General features: G+C 40.2%; 2 protein-coding genes across 5 annotated transcripts in view; both read right to left on the bottom strand.

The window, feature by feature from the left end:
• Window positions 1–54: 54 nt before the first annotated feature.
• kars1 (lysyl-tRNA synthetase 1) lies at window positions 55–11,610 on the bottom strand. Of its 2 annotated transcripts, XM_039795652.1 has the most exons (15): window positions 11,396–11,610; window positions 10,452–10,622; window positions 9,962–10,106; window positions 9,687–9,852; window positions 9,491–9,584; window positions 8,818–9,004; window positions 6,442–6,567; window positions 6,086–6,205; window positions 5,785–5,947; window positions 3,059–3,232; window positions 2,661–2,746; window positions 2,478–2,563; window positions 2,263–2,389; window positions 2,004–2,147; window positions 55–749 (listed from the first exon to the last, which is right to left on the bottom strand). In XM_039795652.1, the coding sequence occupies exons 2-15, from the start codon at window positions 10,592–10,594 to the stop codon at window positions 675–677; spliced, it is 1,836 nt and encodes a 611-aa protein (XP_039651586.1). In that variant the 5' UTR covers window positions 10,595–10,622; window positions 11,396–11,610; the 3' UTR covers window positions 55–674. The 2 variants fall into 2 exon arrangements, with proteins under 2 accessions (XP_039651586.1, XP_039651587.1); XM_039795653.1 differs by lacking the exon at window positions 10,452–10,622 and having other exon boundaries at window positions 11,396–11,608.
• Window positions 11,611–15,159: 3,549 nt separating this feature from the next.
• Window positions 15,160–24,209, bottom strand: part of nfat5b (nuclear factor of activated T cells 5b) — a 44,273-nt gene continuing 35,223 nt past the window's right edge. For 2 of the 3 annotated variants that reach the window (XM_039794423.1, XM_039794426.1), the window contains exons 9-13: window positions 23,321–23,453; window positions 22,787–22,861; window positions 22,588–22,691; window positions 20,571–22,395; window positions 15,160–19,649 (exon numbers count right to left, since the gene is read on the bottom strand). In XM_039794423.1, the coding sequence (XP_039650357.1) occupies window positions 19,411–19,649; window positions 20,571–22,395; window positions 22,588–22,691; window positions 22,787–22,861; window positions 23,321–23,453 (2,376 nt within the window). In that variant the 3' untranslated portion in view covers window positions 15,160–19,410. The remainder of the gene's footprint in view (window positions 19,650–20,570; window positions 22,396–22,587; window positions 22,692–22,786; window positions 22,862–23,320; window positions 23,454–24,209) is intronic. The other variant, XM_039794425.1, reaches the window with a different exon arrangement.

Below are 24,209 nucleotides of genomic sequence, written 5' to 3'. Positions count from 1 at the left end.
ATCATATTTTGTTCTGTCAAAGATGAACCACAATCATCACAAGAGAGCAAACAATGTTGATTCATATGTACTTTATTCAGACATACCCATGTTTAAACATCTTCGCAGAGGAGTACGTAATGTATGGAGTCTATGAAAAGTCTCAGACAGAATATAAGCACACCTGGTAAAAACGGATGAATATACTTAAAAATATTAGAGGTTCTTTAACTTTGTTATGTGGTTATCTACTCTGTATTTAGTAGCCAGAATAAAGCCCCCCATGAAGTATCTCAAAGTATATTCAAAAATATTATCCAAGTTTGCATAGAACAGCAGATCACGCATGACTTTCTGATCAAACACCATTGATTTACGGTCTAGATGACACCAAGGATTAAAATGTCTCCTTACATCAAACAAGGAGGACGTGGCAAATATGATGGCAAAAGTGTAAGAAATACAAAAGAAAAAAAAAAAAAAAAAAGAAGCATTAGTCATCGTTTATCAGCCAACCATATAACTGAGAAGATGATTTCCCTTAATGACAGCAAGAATCAAACATTTGACAGACTAACTAATTAATAAAAGACAGAACCTGTAAGCTCCACTGATGACCAAAGTGAGGTCAGGGCTCCTACTCCATACGGACTCCTGCACAGATCAGATAGCAGGAGAGGTCAGAGGTCATGTCATTAGACAGAGGTGCCCTCTGTGGGCGCTGAGGTCTTATTGTCGTCGGGCTTCATGGCTGGGAAGAGCAACACCTCCTGTGAAAGAACAAAACTGTCAGCACAGGAGGTTTTCTCTTACAGCATGAACATAAAAGAAGAAGACTCCTCTTGAGATGCACTGGGGGAAGGCATTTGTTACTTTGATAATTACGGTTTTATAATAAATTTTTTTGACACCATGTACCTGATTAAACAGTTAATAATTTTAGGCTCTTTTTTTATTATTATTTTTTGGGCATTTTTAGGCCTTTATTGACAGGACAGCTGAAGAAATGAAAGGGGAGAGAGAGAGGGAATTAAATGCAGAAAAGGGATGCAGTCAGAGTTGAACCCGGGTCCGCTGTGTCGAGGAGTAAACCTCTATATATGGGCACCCGCTCTACCAACTGGGCTATCTGGGGACCCAATCATTTTAGGCTCTTATCGGTCCATTAATGTTGCCTTCAAGTGCCATCAGACTATAGTAACACAAACAGAACAAAAAAGGCAAGAATTACATGGAAAAGAGAGGTGAAAGAATGACTGCTAAGTTAATAACTGATACATTTTACAATTGTGTTACTTCATGTAACATTGGAAATGGGATTACTGACAAATATTATCATCGTACAGTGATATAATGTTTCTGTTTTCTAATTGTGAACGTGCAGACTATAAGAGTGTACTCGGTTCACAGCACTAATGATGGGAAAACTGACAGCACTGAACAACTTTCCAGTATAGAATCAAGTGATTTTTAGGTTACCATAATTTTGGGTCGACATCTATGTCTAGAGAAATCACTTTTTTCAGTTAATCTCATTGAACAGATTTCTTTTTGACACTGTCAAAGTTCAGGTCAGTTTGACTCTAAACATGAACACAGTGCCCTACGTTAACCAGAGCTGGATTTTACACTAATTAACAAAACGTTCTTATAGCGCAAACAAAAGTTATGTTTACATTCAGGGTTACTAACCAAAAAGCATTGTGTGTATCTATTAACATCCATATTTACTAGCTTGCCTCTTCTTACCTGGTTTTGTTGGAAATTACAACTACCTGTTGATCAGTTTAAAAGTGAGAAACCATTAGCACTTGCATGCACACGAGTCCTTGCGAGACAAACCACTCATAGAAAAACAGTTCCATAGCGCTACTAGTGAGTGGTTAAAAGTCCACAAGGAACATTTAATCCTCCTATTGGTCGGTTTGGAAGACAGTGACAAACAATCTACTTCATCATTGACATAAAAAGGACTTAAAAAATGTCCGCATCTGCTTGCATCATGATTCATACGTCAGCTTTACCTTGATGTTGTTGGAGTCAGTGAGGAACATGGTGAGACGATCGATGCCCATGCCCCAGCCGGCAGTTGGTGGCAGTCCGTATTCCAGAGCTGTGCAGAAGGTCTCATCAACGAACATGGCTTCATCATCACCCTCAGCTTTGGCCTGAAAAAGATCCCACTCAAATGATTAACATGCACCAATATACCAACTTTCACTGAAACAGTAAAAAAAAAAAAATAAAAAAAAAAATTAATAAAGTTTATGCTTGTATACACACCATGGCTTGCTGTGCGAAAAGCTGTCTCTGTCTTATTGGATCATTCAACTCAGTGTAAGCATTGCAGATTTCCTTCTTCATCACAAAGAGCTCGAAACGCTCCGTTAGGCCTTTCTCTGATCTGTGCCTGTAACAATTGATGAGGTTTCAGTATGAACCTGGGCACTGCATTTTTAAAAAGGATAAATATAAGGTTGAAATAAGTCCTTTCTCACCATTTTGCTAAGGGACTCATGATTTGAGGGTGATCACAGATGAATGTGGGGTTGATGCAGGTGACCTCAAGGAAATCTCCAACCAACTGTGGAGGGTGGTAATTAGTGACAGATCTTAAAATATAACAATTGAAAAAAATCAATAAAGCGTACATCCGATGGAGAGGTTTATCAATAGAGCACCTTGTCAAGGAGGCGGGCAGTGGTTCGGGGTTGAGGACATTCAACTCCTTTCTGTGCACAAAGCTTGTCAAAGAATGCACGCGTCTCTGAAGACAAAAGAGTAAAAAGGGAAATATAAAGAGAACTCACAAATGAGCTTACAGAATATATAAAACGTGAAATATAGAAATAACATGAAGAATAAACTCTATATTTGGGATAGAGACAATGAGAGAGATGTAGAGAAAAATATGTCACAGGAGCAATGCAGTTTATCTAAATGGAGACAAAAAGGCTTCAACAAGTCACCTCAAAAAAAAAAAAAAAAAACGACAAAAGGAAGGAAAATGACAAAAGCTATGCTCACATTTCAGAGACAATTGTCTTCTCACGTAAAGTCCATTTGAACAAATTCTCACCATCACTGTCGTAGCTGGTAGCAGGCGGGAACTTCACTCCCATAATCTTCTCCAGGTCGTGCGTCATGCTTACTCTCCTGAATGGCGGCGTGAAGTCAATCTCACAGGCCTGTCCCTCCGGACCATCAGGGTGATAAGTCACCTTGTATCCTCCAGTGATGTGCTTCACCATTCCTAAAGCAGAGAGGACAGCACAGCGTTTCTGCCAGATGACTGACAACTTGTTCGGCTCATTATAACGTTATCTGTAACCAGTGTCTGGTGGAATTAGCAAGCTAACTTCATTAGCTAAATAACATTAACGTTAGCCAGCGGCCGCAGCGTTGACACAACGTTGACAGCCCCGGAGATGGACAACCCACTTATGTGATGTCCGCTGCTGCTGCCTCGGCAGGGAGTAAAGCAGACGGACTGCAGGCTTTGCTGCCAATGGCCCGCTGATTCAAGTATCGCTGTTTTGTTGTATGGTGTCATAGCAACGACTACGACTCACAGGGCACTGACGGATTATGACCGGTTCAAAAACCACTGCATGGGAGGGGCAGTTGAAGCATGCGCAGACGCTAAAAGCGATCATAGCCCGGTTAAGGTGTATACATGGAGGCATACCCCGGTTACTGAAGGAGTACTCTACCTCTGTTACTGGGTTATTAGAACTTCGATTTTAAAGGTCCCATGGCATGAAAATTTCACTTTATAAAAGGTGTTTTAACATTAATATGCGTTCCCCCAGCCTGCCTATGGTCCCCCAGTGGCTAGAAATGGCGACAGGTATAAACCGAGCCCTGGGTATCCTGCTCTGCCTTTGAGAAAATGAAAGCTCAGATGGGCCGATCTGGAATCTTGCTCCTTATGAGGTCATAAGGAGCAAAGTTACCTCCCCTTTCTCTGCTTTGCCCGCCCAGAGAATTTGGCCCACCCATGAGAGAGAGACATCATGGCGAGAAAAGTGGCAGTTGGTCAAGGCCATCCCCCCCCTCCCCCTAAATAGCTACAGACACAGAAATGGCACATCCTAAGGAAAGCTCATTGTGCGACTGGCTCTAGTGGCTGTAATTCTGCACTAAGGCTGAATTTCGGGAAAGAGACTTCAGATACAGTATTAGGGGACCACTAAGGTCTATATAAAAGCATCCAAAGAGCACCATGTCATGGGACCTTTAAACGGGGTAAGGTGTTTACATCGTGTTTGAGAAATCGGGGTATTGCCTTAACCCGAATATAATCGTTTTTTTGAACTGACTGTGTTAAGTAGAGCAGTTTGTTTTTTTATTTCCTCATTGGACACTTTCTGTGACTTAACTGAAAAGACATTAAGAAGAAATGGCACAATGGCCAAATTTATATATTTAAAATATACAATAAATTCCTGTTGCAATAGTGCCATCCTCAATGACATATGAATACATACATTGCATGTTATCAGTATTTCTATACAACTGTTGTCTGCCATTCAGCTCATTACCGGCTTAATACATGAAAAGATTTTTTATGTGGAATATTCTCCCAATCCCAAATTGACACATTACTGTTAGGAGGTCTGCTGTTGCCACTTACACTGGTGCAAACAGTTCTGCTCTTGTTGCACCTGACGTGAAATAAAAAGTGAAACTTCAACTCTTCACTTTCTTTACCTTGAGTCTCCAAGGCAACACTTCCTCTCAGGTTGTGCACCTCCCTAACAAGTTCTATCTATCAAATTGTTTAGTTTATACATGGTTGAAGTTAGGATTCAAGTCTGCCAATCTTCCTGACAATGGTATTTTTTTTGCAATGTAAAAACAAGACAGAGGAAAGAGAGAAATGCCACCTGACAAGGAGGCTCCTCTCACGGCATGCTCTGCACTGATAGTAAGTCAATGTGACGCCACTGCACATGCTTTTTAGTTTCATTTTTAGTGTGCATGGCAGATAATTTAGGTGTGGCAGTTTACAGGGTAGGCTCAGCTGTTTTATTACATTTGAAAAACAGGATTTTGAAAAACACCTGTAGCAAAGGGAATCTCCTTAACAAGAGTGCCAAAAATAGGTAGGTAAGTAAAATGTATTAATACAGCGCTTTTCACAGACTCGAGTCACAAAGTTCTTTACAGGGGTATAACACAAAAACCCAATACATAATGAGACATGATACACAATATTACACAATACTAAGAATGCAGACCAGGTGCATACGCATACCAATCAACGCCTGTCTAAACAGGTATGTCCAGATAAAGACATACCTGTAGGTTGGGCATCGTTTGGATATTAACGATTCTGATTCCAATTCCGGGTTCTTATCGATTCTCGATTCCGATTCTTTGAGGGGTGGAGTTGAAACGGGTCACGTGCTTATTTCACAAATAAGAGGAAAGTTTTATTTTGATTCAAAAGGTGGGTTGCAGTTTTCCAGGGCTTTTTCAATGTAAAATAAAGCCACACTACAGCACCACTTACTGTGCTCCAAGGATGCAACACAACAAGCGCCTGGCCGCTACGGAAACCAAAACTCGCGCATGTTAAATTTGGAACCCATGATCAGATTTGAAACCAAATCCTCCAAACGATTCCAATAAAGAAACGATTCGTAATTTTTGAAACGATTCCAAGTAGGAATCGGTTCTCGATGCCCAACCCTACCTGTATATGGGTGCACGCGCTACTAGGTGAGCTACCCAGGCGACCAGCTAGCTTTCTATTAACTATTTCTCACTATGCTCACTACTATATGCGTTTTCACTTACCTGAGAGTAGTTTCTCTGTGATTTCCATCAAGTCATGGTAATCAGCATATGCCATGTAGAATTCACAGGTGGTGAACTCTGGATTGTGAGTGAGATCGATGCCTTCATTCCTGAACTGACGACCAATCTCATACACTCTGTCTATTCCACCAACCACGAGCATCTGTGGTAAAGATATTATGTGCAGCGTTAATATTTGACCAATGTAAAAAATAAGATCTCCACAGGCCAGGCCCCTGGTAGTGATTGATACCGAGAAGGACAGCTCTGGAAAGTGATGGGTGACTGAAAATCATATTACCTTGTGGTAGAGCTCAGGAGCAATCCTCATGTACAGGTTCATATCCAGCTCATTGTGGTAAGTAACAAATGGACGGGCCACTGCTCCACCAGGAATAACGTTCATCATTGGTGTCTCAATCTAAAGTAACAACAAACATGATTCAGCAAACTAGCTTACGCTGACTAATTCTAACTGCCTTAAATGTGGAACAAATTTACAAACTAGAGCATTATAAAATCCCTATTTTTGTATAAATTCAAATGCAAATTTGTGTAAACAAACCTTTTCCACTCAACTTAAGATATACTGTTTAATTAATTAGTTGTGTGACGTCAACCTGGATGTCTCATCACACTACAGACACCAATTCTTACCTCCAAAAAGCCCAGCTGGTCCAGGAAGCTGCGCAGGTATGTGATGATTTTGGCGCGAGTTATAAACTTTTGTCTCACGTAGTCATTGAGAATCAGATCCAAGTAGCGTTGGCGAAATCGTGTTTCCTTTAAAAGAAATTACACAGTGGTGAGACAAAAATGTTTCAACATTGCTTATTGCCTTTTGTAATGACTGGTCACTTTGTCTTCTTCCCATCAACACAGGCTACTGTGAACACAATTCAGTAAAATTAACATCACTTTAATGGCATTTACACACCAACCAGACGGCCAACCGTCGGCAGAAAAGCCAGTCGGACTGATCAGTCTCCCGGAGTTGGTCCAAAAAGTGCCACAGAAGACACCAAAGAGACCATAACAGCAGGCGGCGCCAATCTGCATTGTTGCCCAAAAAATGAAAACCGGCAGCTGATTGGACGAACGCGTCAATTCAAAGCCAGACTGTCATGGCGGCTTATTCAGAATACGATCACATATTGTACTAAAATAGTTCACTGAAACATGTTTCTGAAAACATTTTAAGCGAGAAATAGGCCATGCAGTTGCTGAATCTGTCTTCATTTCAGCTCAACAAAGGTCAGTTTAAAAGATTTGTCAGATTTTGAGAGACTCTACTCACGCTCATTCTGCTCCCCGTTTACGGGTGAGTCCCGACTGCCCTGTCTCCGACTGAACATGGCAGGTCAGCCAAAATGAAGACCGACAGCCCCTCGGACGGACGATGGCACGGAACACACCGAACGGACTCGAGTCACTGACCTCAAACGGCCGATAATTGGGTTAGTGTGTCAGCGCCTTAACACTGAAAAGCTTTATGGCAACTGGGGCTGGCTGATAATAAAAACAAAACCCTAATATAATAAAAAGCAGAGGGGATTTTGAACTTATGTCAAAGTCAGTTCTGCTAGATTCTTATTTCTCTGGTAAGAGTCATGTGTCCTCTAACAGCACAGTTTCTGAAAAGACCACAAATCTTGCAGGTAACATTGTACCAGGTAAACTGGAATCTTCCCTTCAGGCACGTATCAAATGTTCTCACAGTGAAACTTTGACTAGTTGCAGCAGAAAAACTTCTAACATCAATTATAGCTCTATTCCATTGTAGGTGTGCCAGTGAGCCAAGCAAGCGGGGCGGCATATACAATGACGATATACTTGTCATGTTACTGCACATGGAAGTCACCACACTCACTTCAACAATCAATCATCATCTGCCATCATGCTTTCAGTGAGAAAACAAAAATCAAACACTGCTACAATGGTAAAGAACTGCTGTGCAATCGACTCCATGAACAGATGAAGGTAAACCTTTTGTCCAACGGGAGAAAAGCAAAATAAAACAATGAGTTTAACATTGTGTTCCTCCAAATATTACAACTCTACACTTTTGATTTAGCCATGTGTTGGTTTGTTTTGTCCCTCAGTGATGGTGTGGAGGTAACGTCTATGCTTAGCCTCTATACCACAGCCACGACACCTGTATTTGACAAATCAAACTTAAATGCTTAACTTAAATGCCAATGCCATATATATATATATATATATATATATATATATATATATATATATATATATATATATAGTATGTACATTGAAAATAGTGGGACTTAAGAAATAATCCTTTGACTCTGTGTAGTCCACTCTCCCTTCAAAATGTGGTATTTGCAGTAACTGTGATTTAGTGTCTTCGAGAAAAAGGGACAAAAGTGCATCTTTCACTTACTGAGTGTCTAATCATGATGGGCATTAAGGCATGGATACCCAAGTCCGACGGTACCCGCCGGGCCCTGACGGGACCCTATGGGACCCGACGGGCCGGGCCGGGTTCGGACAGATATTTAGAAATTATGGTCGGGTTCGGGTCGGGCTCGGTCACATCAGCGCGATAAGGCATTTGTTGTAAAATGGTGCTGCAGCTCCTTTAAGAGAGCTCAGTGAAGGAAAGAGGATATTAACCCAGACGATATTCATGTTATAACGTCGGCCCTGGAGGTAACGAGTCTCCCCTGGTTTTCTGATCACGGTTGGAAAAGAAGCAAGCAGGAAAGGTTAACACATTGAACATTTTAACAGCTTATTAACGTGCGCTTGTTGTCCCGTGTGTGCTGATGCCTCATCTGTTGACATTTCCGAATGCCTTCCTACAGTTGCTTAATAAAAGCGGTCTTTCCACACAAAAACGTAGCCTACATGTGTCATTAGTATGAGAAAAAACGAGATTTTAACTGTGTCGGCCTTGGACACAAATTTCTTAATGCCTGTCGGGCTCGGGCCAGGTTCGGTCACGGCTCTGTCGGACGCGGGCCGGGCTCTGACAGAAAAATTCGGCCCGATCTGGACTCTATTGGGCATTACCTTGTCTTTGAGGCCAAAGTGGAGGTGGGGCAACATGTGCAAACATGGTGATAGTAGGGTCATCTCGATGGGAATGATGCTCAGCTCCCCTTTTTTGGTCTTCCCTGGGTTACCGCGAACACCGATAATATCACCGCGCCGCAGTTTGTTGTTGATGGCTACAAAGGCCTCCTCAGACTTGTAGCTCCTGAAGGAGTGAAAGAAGAAAACTCACTGAACTCTCAATTAACCACATAACGAAAAACAAATAGTTAGGTGCGATGATATACCAAATAACATTTCACAACACAAATATGTGACATCTGACTGAAATAATCACATAATCAAGTAATCTTGATGAGTTGAGTGGTTTTGCAGTCTGTGTTTTTTAAAATGCAAATAGCCAATGAATTTCCCACATAACAGTACAAACATTTGCTGCAATAACGTGCACTGACTCAGTGTGTGACACAATGAAGCTTCCCAAGAACCTGAACATGTTTTAATAGTTTTCCTCGACACCCTCTCTTTTCTGCTCCACACCAAGTATAATTATAACTTGTAAACAACTTCACCAATCCATGGCACTCTGGATAAACTCTGTACAAATCTCCATCAGTTTGCAGTCATGATGCCTCTAAATATCAGTACAATCAGTTTTTTTTTTAACCAAGGCTATTGGTACATGCTGTACCTTGAGTTTGCCATGACTTGCAACTTGACGCCTTCACCTCGCAGGTCGTAGAAAATCAGCTTGGCACCAGAAGCCCTCTTTGCATGGACGCGGCCTGTTAAATTATATATATCAAGTTTAACAGGTTATCTACTGATGGATTACACTGCACATATAAATGGCAAATATGTTTAATATCATAAAATATTCCTGGTACCTGACACATTGAGAACAACGTCCGTCAGCTGGTCTCCAGGTTGTAGATTATTGTATTTCTCGATGAACTCTGTAAGTGACAAGTCTACATGATACTTGTGAGGATAGGGGTCCTCTGCTGTGCCCTTCAGGTCCTCAATGGCCTGGGTGCGGATCTTGTAATATTGCTATGTTAGAGAGAAACAAATTATCCCATTTATACAAAAAAAAAAACCATGAAAAATTAAGGGTATAATAAGTAAAAATGTAAGGTATATGATCACATAAATCTCTCACATTTGGGTCAAGTGTCTCCTCATCCAACCCACAGGCATTTTGTGCCGCCTGGTCATTGGATTCCTGCTTTTGCTCCACCTGCTCTTTGACCTTGGCTTCTTTCTCGGCCGCCTTCTTTTCAGCTTTCATTCGTCTCTTCAGCTCACTGATGAGTAAGAAAGGAGCAATCAAAGAGGAGTCAAAAGGTTGAATATTTATAATATTTATATTTTAGATATAGAAGTTTGCTGTCAATAATGCAACTACAACTGAAGTTGCAACTGCTTAACAAAACGTAACTGCACAAAATAAACTACACAATTTCCCACATAACCACATTGCACGTTTTATGCTATTTTGGTTTTTAAAATTATAATAATAAAACACAAGGCCATGGCACAATCAACTTCTAACAGAGACAAACACTCATGCAAAAGGGGAAAGGGGACCTCATTTTCTCAGATGACAAAAGGTTGGTTGTTTTTCTCATTGAAATGGAAAAGCCACCAACCTTTTGTCACCTCTCCAACGGATCCCGTACATTTGAGCAGGGACTGCAGTTGTACATGGGGGTGCACATTTTAACCACTGTCCCCTGACCCCAAAGGCAAGTTGGCACAGCTGCTGCCTGGCTGCCCTGACCAGACACAGCATGCTGAGCTACCACAGTCAGCAGACAGACCTGAAAAAATAGACATATATACAAAGACAGTGTAGCTTACAGCATATACAGTAGAGGCTGTCTTTGGCCCACCAGGCAAAATTTACACTAGAAGAATATAACTCTACTAGTCTGCACCAAGACCCTCGCCAGATCACAAATCCAGTCAATAAAAGGTAAAAACTATTTTGTAAGGTTAACTTGTAGTGAATCAGATTAGGTTTACTTTTGGTTAGCCAGGGGTGTGTCAGAGACATAGACTGAGTCAGAGATAGTAACGTTAAAGCTAGCAAGAGCGAAGAACAACCACTTAGCATGATTTAAGAATTGTTCAGACGCCTTTATACTCCTAAAATACATAATAGCAGAGAAGCTAGAGAAATGTTACATTAAATATACCCTACGTTAAAAGCAATATCTGACACAAGGAAACGAAACCACACGATTTTGTGGCCACGACCAAGGTACAGATGCAATTTATTTGATTAAATTGTGGATCTTGTAGTTTTATTGATTAGTAAACGGCACTATTGCGATTAGTTTCAGCTCATGTCCAGGACTACAACTACCAAGAGACACAAACGAACTGAATCCTGGGATCTGTAGGCTTGTGGTGTCACCATATGGAGCCCTCACTTCGCTATCACCGTTTGACCTGATGCAACGCTTAATAATATTGCATAGCCAAATTAAAACGGTCATAACTGCTAAAACAACAAATTGTTGGAGGAAAACAACACTGCGTTAAGGGTTGATAATGGTTAAAATGCGATGGAATAAAAGATTAAGCTCACTTTTTGCTGAGTTTCTCTTCTTCTACCGCTGTAACGTCAGCCATGTTGTAGATGCTGCGCTCAGAAAGATCAACCGTCGCGCAAGCACCGCAAAAACGCGAGAACTTGATGGTGCGTTTGGTTGACTGTCGGAAATCAGAAGACTCAGAAAGAGAGTAGAAGAATACTTCACACAACAAAAGTATATCCAAAGTGTACCACAAAAAACGGCTTGTGGACCATAGAGGCTGCAATTTTTACTAATACCACGAAAGCAGCATGCCTTTTATACAGTGGTGGGGGGGGGGGAGGGGGGCGGGACGCGATTTAAAAAAAAAAGAAAATTGCAGGGTGGTAGGGGAGGAAGACTCATGAATATTCATTAGGGAACTCATCCCTGATTGGCTCGCCTTGACATTCTTACCCTAACCATAACCAATCCCACTCCTCTTGCCTAAACCTAACCAACCCAACCAGAGCAGGCAAAGAGTACTAGCCATTCAGGGATGAGTTCCCTAATGAATATTCATGAGTCTTCGCCTACCACCCTGCAAAAAAAAAAAAAATAGGCGGGCGGGACATGTACTGTTCCTCCTCTGCAGGAGACGTCAGAGAGGGTCACTAAAAAACTAAAAACGCTATTCACCTCCAAGGACCTTGAAGTATTACAGTAAAATGTTTGTTTCTGGCAAAACTGTGCTGTACAAAAGTGCTGGTCAACAGGAAATTTTGACCTGACTAAATTGAATGCCTGATTAACAGAAGTGTTAGATGGACAGACGGATAACTGACTGACACTGTCTTCCTTTAAATCAATTAATACAGCCCCTTTCTAGTACATTACATTGTTTTTATTTTTTATTTAACCTTTATTTAACCAGGTAGGCCGTTGAGGAGAGGTTCTCATTTGCAACAGCGACCTGGCCAAGAAAAGCATAAGCGCGCAGGACAACATACAGTTACAGTTTCACTTTCAATACAATACAAAAGGCTACATAAAGTGCAGATTAAGTAGGCATTACAAAGCTGGTGCAAAGTGAGGTGTAAGTAAGACGAAGGATATGTGAAAGAGATATGGTAATAACACAATATACATGAATAGACAGTCTATAACACTGCTGAGATGTAGTGAAGAGTCAAACAAAACAAAAACAGTTAGTGCAAATGATGATCTAGTTAGTGGTGTTGATCAGTTATAACGCAATATATATGAATAGACAGTCTACATAAATACTGAAATATAGTGAAGAGTCAGTATACAGTTAGTGAAAATTGTGGTCTGGTTAGTGATATAGGTCAGTAATAACACAGTTAACCGGAATAGACAGTCTATGTAGATGTTGAATGTAGTGAAAATATACAGTTAGTTTAAATAGTGGACTACGTAGTGATGTAGATCAGAAATAACATGATATGCATGAATGGCAGTCTATAGAATGCTGAGATGTAGTAAAGAGTCAATATACAGTTAGTTCAGATTGTGGTGTATAAAAATTGTGTGACACATAGGTTGGAGGAATGACAGTTGAGCAAACCTGGGCGGATGAATAGTGCAAAAGGGTGTAAGCAGAATATGACAATAGCAATGCAGGTGAAGATGTGCATCTGTGCAAATATGCAATGGGACGTGACAGAGATAATGGAATGCAATAATGCAATAAGTGTGTGTGAAAACAGAGCATGAATGATGGAGAATGGTTAGCACGTACAGTGATAGGACAGGAGCTCAGACAGATGTACTTTGAAGGCAGTTAGTGAGATAAGGGTTTTGAGTTTCAGAGTTTTTTAAAGTGCATTCCAATCATTTGCAGCTGAGAACTGGAAGGAGTGGCGGCTCCAAAGGAGGTGCTGGCTTTTGGGGGTGACCAAGGAGATGTAACTGCTAGAGCGCAGGTTGCGGGTGGGTGAAGCTATGGTGTGCCAACCAACTAATGTATAGAGGTTGCAGTGGTGGGTGTTCAGGAGGGGCTCTAGTTACGAAACGTATGGCACTGTGGTAGATAACATCTAGTTTATTCAGTTTGAGGCAGTTCTGTAAATGACATCACTGAAATCGAGAATTGGTAAGATTGTCATTTTCACCAAGGCAAGTTTGGCAGCATGAGTGAAAGAGGTCCTGTTGCGGAATAGGAAACCGATCCTGGACATTGCATTTATTTAGCTGATGCTTATATCCGAAGTGACTTACAATAAGTGCATTCAACCAAAAGTGCAAGAATCATGCAAGTACATCAACTTCATGAAATGTGCTGCTAATTAAAGTGCCACATTTAGATACAATAAGAGATAGAGAAAGATTTATTCTTTTTTAATATAATTTTATGGGCCAAGTTGCAGTCAGATGAGTTCTGCAGTCCTGATCTCTATAGGTAGTTTGTTCCACCATTGAGGGGCGAGGACAGCAAACAGTCTGGATTTAGTAGTAGTAAGAGTAATATTAGAGAAAAATTTCATTTGGTTTAACCATAGACTGTTAATATTAATGTACTTTAAATGCTCGACAACAGTGACCATTTACAGTCTATGGGTTTAACACAAGAAATAAATTGAATGTGCGAATAATACGTTTTAAGCAGGGCACATACTGTAGCCTACAATAAGTTGTATGTGTGGATAGTAGCATGATTAAGGAGCCAGAAGGGATGTTATCATGATGCAGCTGTTGGCATAACTGTCATCATTTGGTTTCCAATTTGAAGGTGATCCTTTTTTTTTTTTTTTTAGGTCAAAGCTTGGTTAAGGGTGCTTTCCTAGTATTGCACAAGGACTGGTAAAAGCATTTTTTATTTCCTTTATTCTGTTAATCACAAATAAGCATGTGAAGCATATCACATTCTGTGGGAAATGGGAACACTTCTCAACACCCGGAACTCTCTAGTAAAGCCATTATTTTATCATTATTCCCTGCATTACCTCATAATACAGGGATGACTTTAAAAAAAAACAAATTTCCATTACATTTTCACAGAATTTGCAGATCTAAAGCTTTTGGTGGCTCTAAAACAAGATAAGATAACACTTGGAGAAGGGAAACTTGCTGCAGATTGTTGAAATACCCTTCACATGTTTAAATTATGTTTAGGAGTCTGACATGAGTGTGTGCACTTCTGTGCAAACTATATTAGTATGAAAAAATACCGCCAACCATCAGTCACGGTCCAATAACCTTAGTTGTGTCAAGGTGGGGTGCTTTGGCACAGTAACAACTAAAACTAACTAGAATTAACGCCTTGCGGTTGTATGCCTCCGTCAACCAGTCAAGTTGCAGTTTACATCCATGCCTGTCTAGACTCAGAATTTATGTATGTAGATTTGGAAGCAACTTAATAAAAAGGTATCAAGTGTATTTTTTGGCAGAACATGGATGTTTCACACACATCTTCAACCTGGCAGCACAGAAGATCTAAACAATCACCACAGTTTCAAGGTGGGCAGCCAAGATTAGTGTCACCAATTCAGTATGTGACCAAATGTCTCCCCTTCTCTTCCTGAGTTATGGCGTTGTATAATGGCCAGAGAAGTGTTTTTGCAGAACAAAATGATGTCACAGTGAAGTCGACCTTTGACATTTTGGATATAAAATGTCATTGCTTCATCATTTTATCCTGTGTGCCAAATTTGAAGAAATTCCCTCCACGGGGTCCTGAGATAAATAGTGTTCGGAAGAATGGGATGGACAGACAACCCCAAAACATAATGCCTCCAGCCATGGCTCATCCCGCAGCACAGTATTCTTCTGCAGTAACTTAGAATAAAAATATGTGGAAAAAAAACTCAAACTGGCCTAACATTTAAAGTATATATGTTTAATATAGATAGCAGCAAGTTTACAGAAACGGAATTGCAAAAGATTGAAAAAATCCCCAAAAAAAGCAAAATATGAAGAAAGGTCCCTCTCCCCAAAGGGTAATAATTTGACAGTTGTTCACATGGTTAGAAAAAATATATATGAAAACATTCCCCCTTGCTGTTTCCAGGACTAAAAATATGCGGTTTACTAAAAGAGTGACAGTTAAAGATGTAACAGAAATGTTGAGAATGGATTTAGGAAAATAATAATACCAGACTTAGAACAAATTACATGAAAATGTATGTTTTGCAGAATTTGTAATTGCTCTAAAATTACAGTATAGGACAAAACTGTTCTAGCATGCATTGAGAAATTTGCATTTTTTTAAAAACTGATTAAAAGATTAAAAATCGGTTTCAGGCGGCACTCAAAGCATCAGAAAATATTTCAACAAGCAACATAAATAATAGAAAGAACATCTACTTTGGTTTCTACTTTATGCTGTTTAGAAAAATATATATTCAAAAACTAACAGATCTACATTTACAGTATATTAGCTGCATAGCAGTTTCAGGGAAAATGTGTCTGCATCTACGTTGTATAACATAAATGCAATGGATACTTCAGTACAAACTAGTTAGATGCATGACAGAAATTGCACAACACATTTATCAAACACAACCACATTTATCTGGTCACTGTTGTTGAGCATTTAAAGTACATTTAAAGTCTTTTGGCTTAAAACATTCTAGTTAATGAGGACTAATCATCACTGGCAGAACCAGGGGTATTCAACAGGCAACAATGGTAAAACATCCATCTGGTCGCTACTACAACATCTCCTCGAGGCACATGTACATTTTCTATTGGTGTCTAAAGTGACATTTTAGGAACAAAAATAACACCTGTGACAGCAGATTTAATTTGTTGACATTAAATTAATGGGTAATATTAAAAGAAAACCACTTGTTCTATTGCAAGAAATAGAGACAGTTAGAGTCTGTAGTCTGTAGGAAATATGAGAACCTTTTCCATACAGTTAGTAGTGACTGTATAATGAGTCACGCTTTTACATATTTCTGATCTCCAGTTACATTGGAAACACACAAATGAGGAAACTGTAATTTCAAAAAAAGTAATTACCTCCCCAGTATGTGTATAAAAGAGCATTTTGGATCCAAGTGACACATTTACAGCCATGCTGTATAATCACATTCAGTTCTATATATTTATAGTAAAAACACTGACATTTGTTGGCCCTGCTTTGAAGGATTTCTAATTTTTAATTAAAAGCTGTTTGAATGTTCAACTATTTGGTAAAAAAGGAATACAGGGCCAGCAATTCAATTATTAGCCTTGAACAACCACATGATATGTACATGCAGGCTTATATTATAACAAAACACTAACTGTGCACAGCAATGCGCATAATATTCATAGTGTACAAATCACTTTACGGTCTCTTTTAAAGGCATCACCACCATCATCACAAGGTGCTAGTATCAGCAGGTGTGGGGGGGCGCCAGATCACATTGCTGTCATCAATCTAGTTAGAATATATCTGAACATAGCTGATTACGTGAAACTATTTAGATAATAAACAACACACAAATAAATTAAATATGCTTCTCCGAAGAGAGGCACATGTACTACACAGAAAAAAAAAAAAAAAAAAAATCTAAACTTAAAATAAACAAAAACAAATAAAATCATAAATACTCAACACTGGAAATTTTAGTTCTTCTATTTCACAATTTGAAGAAAGCCAATCCCAGGTAGCTCTTTTCTCCAAAGTCAGGTTTCCTTCAGGAGTAGGGTCCCTTTAAAAAACACTCACAACCACTCAAACTGACACGCCGTAGTGACTGAAATCACATTAGCCAAGTTAACATAATCTCCATCATAAAATAATAGCTGTTTCTGACTTAAAAGTGTATAAAATGTAAAGCTGTTTTGTGTTTCTAATAAACAAATCAAGAACAACGACTGAGGCATAAAACGGGAGCTAATTCTGTCATCATCAGAGACCAGCCCCTTGTTCATGCTTACACTTACAGTAAAACTAAACATGACACAAATACAGTTTTTTGCCAAAAAAAAAATTCACAACAACCGAAAAGAAAGAAAAATGTGGCAGCAGGGCATCGTTATAATGAAATCATCTATGTTTCTTTTAAAAAAAGGAAATAAAAGCTTATGAGCCATAAAACTGGCCTGTCATCAGGATTTATGCAAAGCAAGATTTGAGTCAAACTTTGGTCCTGAGGCCACTAGCCAACTGCTGGATGAGATGTATAATGTTGTGTACAGTTGAGCCAGCAAACAGTTGCTTCTCCTCAACATTCACTAAATCCATAACATTACTAAAACTGGTAAAAACAAAAAAGGCTTTTCTCTAGCTTGTTTAAGAATACTATTCCACTTCATGCGTGCCTGACGCAGAATTATGACACTAAAACACATAATAATCATAATAATAATAACATTACATTCTACTCCCTCTACTGTAGATGTGTTTGAATAAGAGGTATATGTCAACTGAAATGATATCAACTGAATAAAAACGACTCGATCGTCTCGATTTAACTAGCTAACTCATTTCTCCAGATTTCTTAGCTGGTTTTCAGGAATAAATAATGTATTAGGTTTTGGGAATGAATAGTTGATAGTTGTAACAGAATGTTTAAAAAAAAAAAAAAAAAAAAAAGAGTATCTTCTTCACTGTAAACAATGAGAAAGAGGCGGCTGAACAAACAACCCACCACCTCTTGTGGGACTGTACTGTACCCTCGATGAGTAAAGTGGTCACAAAGAACAGCATCATAAAGTGCTGAATGTAAAAGCCTTCGCCAATATTTGTTATTTTTCTACCGCCACACTTTCTTAAAAGATTCACCCCTTTAATGAATTAAAAGGAGAATCTGTTATTTAAAAAAAAAAAAAAAAGTACCAAACTGACATAGTTTGGATTTGATGAATACAGACTAAATGTTAGCCGGAACATGTTTGCTTACTGATATCATAAAGTGCTATCTGTACACTGTGGTGGAGATGTTAAAGTATCTTGTACTGAAAGATATGTTTCACAGCTGGAGGTGACCATCTTCACTGCACTGCCACACCGACAGCTAAAATATTCTTTTACAGGTATTACTGCACCAAACAGGTCTAGACAAGACTCGATCTAATTTAGCCAGGCAACAAAATGCCACATTACTAATTACATTACATTAGTAATACACCTACTGAGCACTGTTTCCTTCTATGACATATTATTAATTAAAATATACTTTGTGGGCTTCCAGAGACAGCTTGAGTGAATATATGTATATTACTGGCTGCTACAACATTTATATAATCAGCACATATAGAATAAAGACGCTTGTTTGTGACTACACATCAGATTTTCCTACTTTTCTTCTACCTCTCATTTCTCTGCCTCATCTTTAACCCGCTAACTTTCTTTCAATACACTTCCTGCACTGTTGGGTGAAAATAATTTTAAACCACGTCAACAGCGGCTACCTTCCACATCTTGGATGTCTTCAACCATACATACCGCAGTTTCTCTAAACCTTCCTGCTACACCGCACACTCCGCCTTCCACGCAACAAAAATGCAAAAGAATATTAAAGGGAACACGATTCATGGAAACCACTAAACACTCTGGAGAACACTTTAGAAAACACCACGAGAACCGAAAGACGCTGCAGATAAAATCACTGACTATATATCTACAGATGCACACACAACTTCACAAGTTAATGAGTAACAAGACCACTAAGCTACTGTTCTTTCAGAGGAAAAGTTGAAGGAAAGCACCAAATGCTGCTTTTCTCAAAGAACAGTAATGACAAGTTATCTGTTCTTGCCTGGAGCCTATCTAATTTTGCACGTTTGTTACAATGGGGAGTCAGTCAGTCATAAAGTTAAAAGGAGACATTCGCTTTCTCGGCCAGCCCACTCAGCCAAGAAATTCCAAATCAAATTCCTGGTTCACTGTCTGGATATTAATTTGTCAAGTTTGTCCTTAATAACGAGATAACAGATATCATCCATGCAACTCTGGAGAATATTCATGAGGAGGAAGAGACTTATGTTGTCTCAAACTTCATGATGCGAGACAAATTTACAAATCTTTTGCTGCATGGGCTTATTAACAGACAATATTTAGACTTTTTTGTCTACATTTTACAATTATTCCACCTGTTAAAAATAAAAGACAATCCGTGAACCTGCATAAAAGTTAGTATGAACGGGTTAAGTTGCTGCCTGAGTCCTGCAGACTGACCAGCAGGTCATCAATTTTCTCCATATTTTGAGAGGCACTCATGCTGTTCTGCACAGGCCCAGACTGAGACAGGGACTGGCTGAGCAGGGACTGGATGTGTGCATCACTCTCTCTTTGGTTCTGACCAGATTGGCTGATGGCAATAATCTGATCCGACAGCGTGTTTCCAGGAGTGTTCATCAGCTGGCCACATTCTGCAAGGAAGCAACAGAATGAGTTTAAAAACCTCTGCAAGTCTAATATCATTATAATATTCAATAGCCATTTCTTTGCACTTTTCATATGCACACATACTTTCATGTTCAACTGTAGTTCAGTTGGGTAAAATATGAGTACATTTATTTCAAGTGCATTGAAATTAAATGGAACGAAAATTAGCCTAAGACTACTGTAGATGAATTTAAAGACTACGGCTAAACTTAACACAATTATAAGTATTTATTTTCAACTCACAGTATGTCTTATATTATGTTTTATACCTCTTGTTTAAAACGTTTACGTGGTTATCAGTTTTAACAATGGATAGTGTCTTAAGATATCACTATATGGGTCCACTCAAAGACAATAATAATATTACAGTGAATTCTTGGCCATTGACATGGTTATCAAGCAATTAAGTTACAATTACAAATAATTAGCAATGAATTACTAACTAATAAACTTATTTATATGGATCAGATTAAATGGACTAAATAAGAGAACTCAGATATTATATATATAATATATTATTATCTCCATGACAACTGAGCAACTCCATTCACTGAGGAAGGCCACAAGATGTTGCTGAAAGCTTCAGAAAGTCAATGGACCTTTTGATGATAATTTTAATAATTTTATTGCCAAAATAAATAAATATCCAAATCAATTATGACATTGAGAAATTCATGTTTTTTGGGAATTAAAAAGGGGATTTCTTTTTTTTAAAGGTTGTACCTAGATTTCCCGCGTAGTTCCTCATTTACTTTCCCATTTGACAACTCTGCTATCCTGCGTTGGCCCACCTATCTACAGCCAGGGTAGACCGTGATAAGCCATATTTCAACAAACGGTGGCATATTCCTTTAACACTACCTCAAACGGTTCAACGGTGTGCACCTGAGTAATCAATTTCTTACCGTTCTCAATCCCAAAAAGGAAGAGGCCAGGTTGTTGAGGCTGACTGGGCTGATTAATGCTCCCACTGACAGCGGTCTGAAACAGAGTCCCTGGCTGTTGAACAGGAGAGGAGGTGGTCGTCTGGTGGTTTGCCACGCCGTTCTGAGAGACAAACATGGCTGACTGTGCGAGCTCCTGAGCTGCCAGCCCCCCCTGCAGGGAGGCCATGTTAGACTGAGGCATAAAGAGGCCCACAGGCTGCTCCTGCCGGTTGTTTGAGCTGCTGCCCAGCTGCATTGGCTGTTGCTCCTGAAACATGACTTGCTGTTGTTGATCGGTGGGGTTCCCTAAGGCCATGGGCTCAGAGCGATCCTGCTGGTTTACTGTCACCATGCTGGCCTGGGAAAAGAGCAGAGACGGGTTTTGGGGCTCTTGGGAAACTAGACTGCTGCTGGTCAGCGGTGGCATCTGGCCCTGGCTGCTGAACAGGAGGTTGGAGGCCTGATCCGGAGTGGACAGGGGGTTGTTGCAGAACAGAAGGCCAGCCTGCTGTTGCTGCTGCTGGCCTGGAGAGAGTGTGTTGGCAGATGGATGTGGGGAGATGTTCTGAAACAGGGAAGCCTGCTGGGCCGGCTGTGTGTGGGGCTGAGGCTGGGAGGGCTGCTGCTGCTCCATGGGGCTTCTTTGTTGGATGGGGGACAGCTGTGTCTGAGCCTGAAATACTGACTGTGGTTCAGGGGCAGGTGTTTGTAGAGCACTAAGGAAGGCCAGCTGCTGCTGCTGCTGCTGCTGTTGTTGTTGTTGTTGTTGCTGTTGTTGCTGAGCACTACTGGTTGTGAGCTGAGAGGGGAGGGATGACTGAGGGAGGAAAAGTCCCGGGGTTGAGGGCCGTTGGTCCGGAGACTGTAGTACTGTCATGGTATTTTGGAAGAGAGCAGCCTGGACCTGCTCCTGAGAGGCTTCCTGAAACAACCCACCTTGTGGATCTTGTGTTTCAGCCAAAGAACTGGGATTGTGGAACATGGGTGGTGAAGGGTGTGAGGGGGTCTGCTGGAGGAAGTTGGTCTGAATAGAGAGCAGATCACTCGCCTGCTGAAATAGAGCTGCTTGTTGCTGCTGCTGTTGTTGATGCTGCTGCTGCTGTTGGGCCTGTTGGAAAAGAGTCCCCTGGTTTGGCACCACTCCTTGTGATGAGCCCTGCTCTGCGTTCTTGGCCTGAGGGGCATCCTGAAACATGCCACACTGCATTTGAATCTGTGACTGAAACAGCTGCTGCTGTAAATTCTCCAAAACCTGCTGCTGTTGCTGCTGCTGTTGCAGCTGTTGTTGCTGAATGTGTTGCTGCTGAATTTGCTGTTTTTGGATCTGTTGTTGGTGCTGCATGTGTTGTTGCTGGTGTTTGGCCATTGAGTTGTCAGACTGAAGTGGTAAGTTACAGAACCCTTTGGCTTTAAGTTGCCTCACTGCCTCCTCCAGCTGGGCTACTTCATCTGGGGGGAACAGCGGCAATTGCTGCTGTTGTGGCGCAGGTTCTCCACACAGCCTCCCCACAGCTCCAGAGCCACTGCCGGGCCTCTCCTGTCCGAGGCCTTCCCTAGGCTCCAGAAGGAACTGCTGTGATCCCTGCTGGAGCAGTGAGTCAGCAGGCACCGAGAAAGAGCTGGCGGCTGCCATGTCCTGCTTCTGGATAGTGCTTAAGGGCTCTGTGTTGAGAAAAACAGGTGCCTGGCCTTTGTCAGGGTCACCTGCAGCCTGAGACAGGTTGTTGGAGAATGGTCTGTTTTCATTTAGATGTCCTGCAGTCATGTCTGGGTTCTGCTGGGCTGGACACAGGTCACCAGTCTGCTGAAAACACAAAACAAAAGGTCAAAGATGTACTTTATTTAGATTTTGTTGACAGTTTTATTGTATTATATGAGCTAAATTGAATTTTACTGAACAATTATGTAATTTGAAATATCAAATGACTTCAATCCAGTGGTTTTCACTATGTAAAAGTTAAATAATGAGGCCTGAGGTTACAGATCAATATATCACCTTAAATACACCAGAAGATTGGAGGTTACTGGTGACCTCCATCGGAGTGACATCTTCTCTCTTCACTAAAGGCAACATGGAAGGCATCAAGGCAGCATCTAGAACTGTAGAAGCAAGACCAAGTAATACATTAACTCTTATTCGTATTCAGATATACAGAGAAGTGAGCTAAAATGTACAGTATATATAGTATAATAACCTTTAATTTGTTCTTCAAATGAGCAAGTCTTCACTGGAGAAGGCGCCTCTTTCTTCACAGGAACATCAGTTTTTGCTACAAGGGCAAAAAAATCAACAGATTTGTATCTCTATGAGCCCACAACATTAGAACATCAATGTAAACATAAAGCACAGTAACAGTTTAGTTACTTTGATGATCACATCTTTTAAAGTTTTGTATCAAGGCGCATTAAGGATTTACAATGACAAAAAAGTGCTGATGAAAGAGAGGCCATGAATGTGAATGACCCTGGATTCCTGTGTTTAGAAATAGGCTGGGTATAGTGCTCTTGTAAGAAATTGCTAATGATTGCTAATACTTGCTCTGATCCAACTAAACTCTAGGCGGTGGTGTTCTCAAGTTGCAAAACTGAGTGAGCCAGCTGTGGTGTCAGCCAGTAAATCTAAAAAGTACTTAGTAAATAATGACCTCGGAATCAAAGGTAAAAAAAAGGGAGAGAGATGAAGAGAATCTTATGATATATTAAACAAACTGAAATTAACTGAAACAAACCTGAATCTGGTGTGTAGGTAAAAGGCTGAACATCATGGGATCTCCCAGCATTCGTCACCACATAGATTCCCACACACACTGAAGAGGTGATGGCTTGGTTCTGGTACGGAGGAACCTTCACTATCAAGTGATTCTGTGGGGGTGATCATTTAAAAAAGAATGAATACTACAGTAGGTTTAAATGCACGTATCTAATCTGAGAAATCTAGTCTGAAGTTGATTAGAATACAGTGAATTAATATTGAGGAGCAATATTTCGATGAGCAGGTCATCATCACTTCGTTTCTAAGGTTTGAGCATGAAACACGCTCACTTTTTTTTTTTTACACATCTGGATCTTAAAATGTTCATTAGTTAAGCTGATAATGTAGTTAATATTAATAGGCAATAGCTGCATGCCTCAATTAAGTTTAAATTCCACCTATCAACAGCTGGTGGCAGTAAAGCTTCATAAAATGCCTCAAAAAAGAGCAGAAAAGAAGACCACCAGCCAACTTAAACAGTGCTGGTTTCAAAACACACTAAAAATGTAATTTTTGAGTTAGGAAATGCATGTTTGCTAGGCCTTGCAGATACACACCATTCATTTCAGTCAGAAACAATAAACGTAAACAAAACTTTGCTTGTTTGCAAGAAAACTAACTCCACAGCGTACCCTTAACAAAAACCCAAATCCAGTGAGTTCAACACAAGAACCTTTTTCTATTAGCTGGAGATTCATCAACTCATCTACTAATGACCATTTTGTTTACAAGGGCAAAGGTTTCAACGGGACTGTTGAGACACACTCAGTATGAGTGTAATTAGGTCAGAACACAATGAGACTACTCAAACCTTTGAACCAGCAGCCATTTAAGATGATTACATCTAAAGCCCCATACAAATCTGA

This window comes from Perca fluviatilis, chromosome 3 (assembly GCF_010015445.1).
Source record: "Perca fluviatilis chromosome 3, GENO_Pfluv_1.0, whole genome shotgun sequence".
In the NCBI taxonomy this organism is placed as follows: Eukaryota; Metazoa; Chordata; class Actinopteri; order Perciformes; family Percidae; genus Perca; species Perca fluviatilis.
The sequence above is the reverse complement of the archived record's forward strand: the minus strand, read 5'-3'. Positions and strand labels throughout refer to the sequence as shown.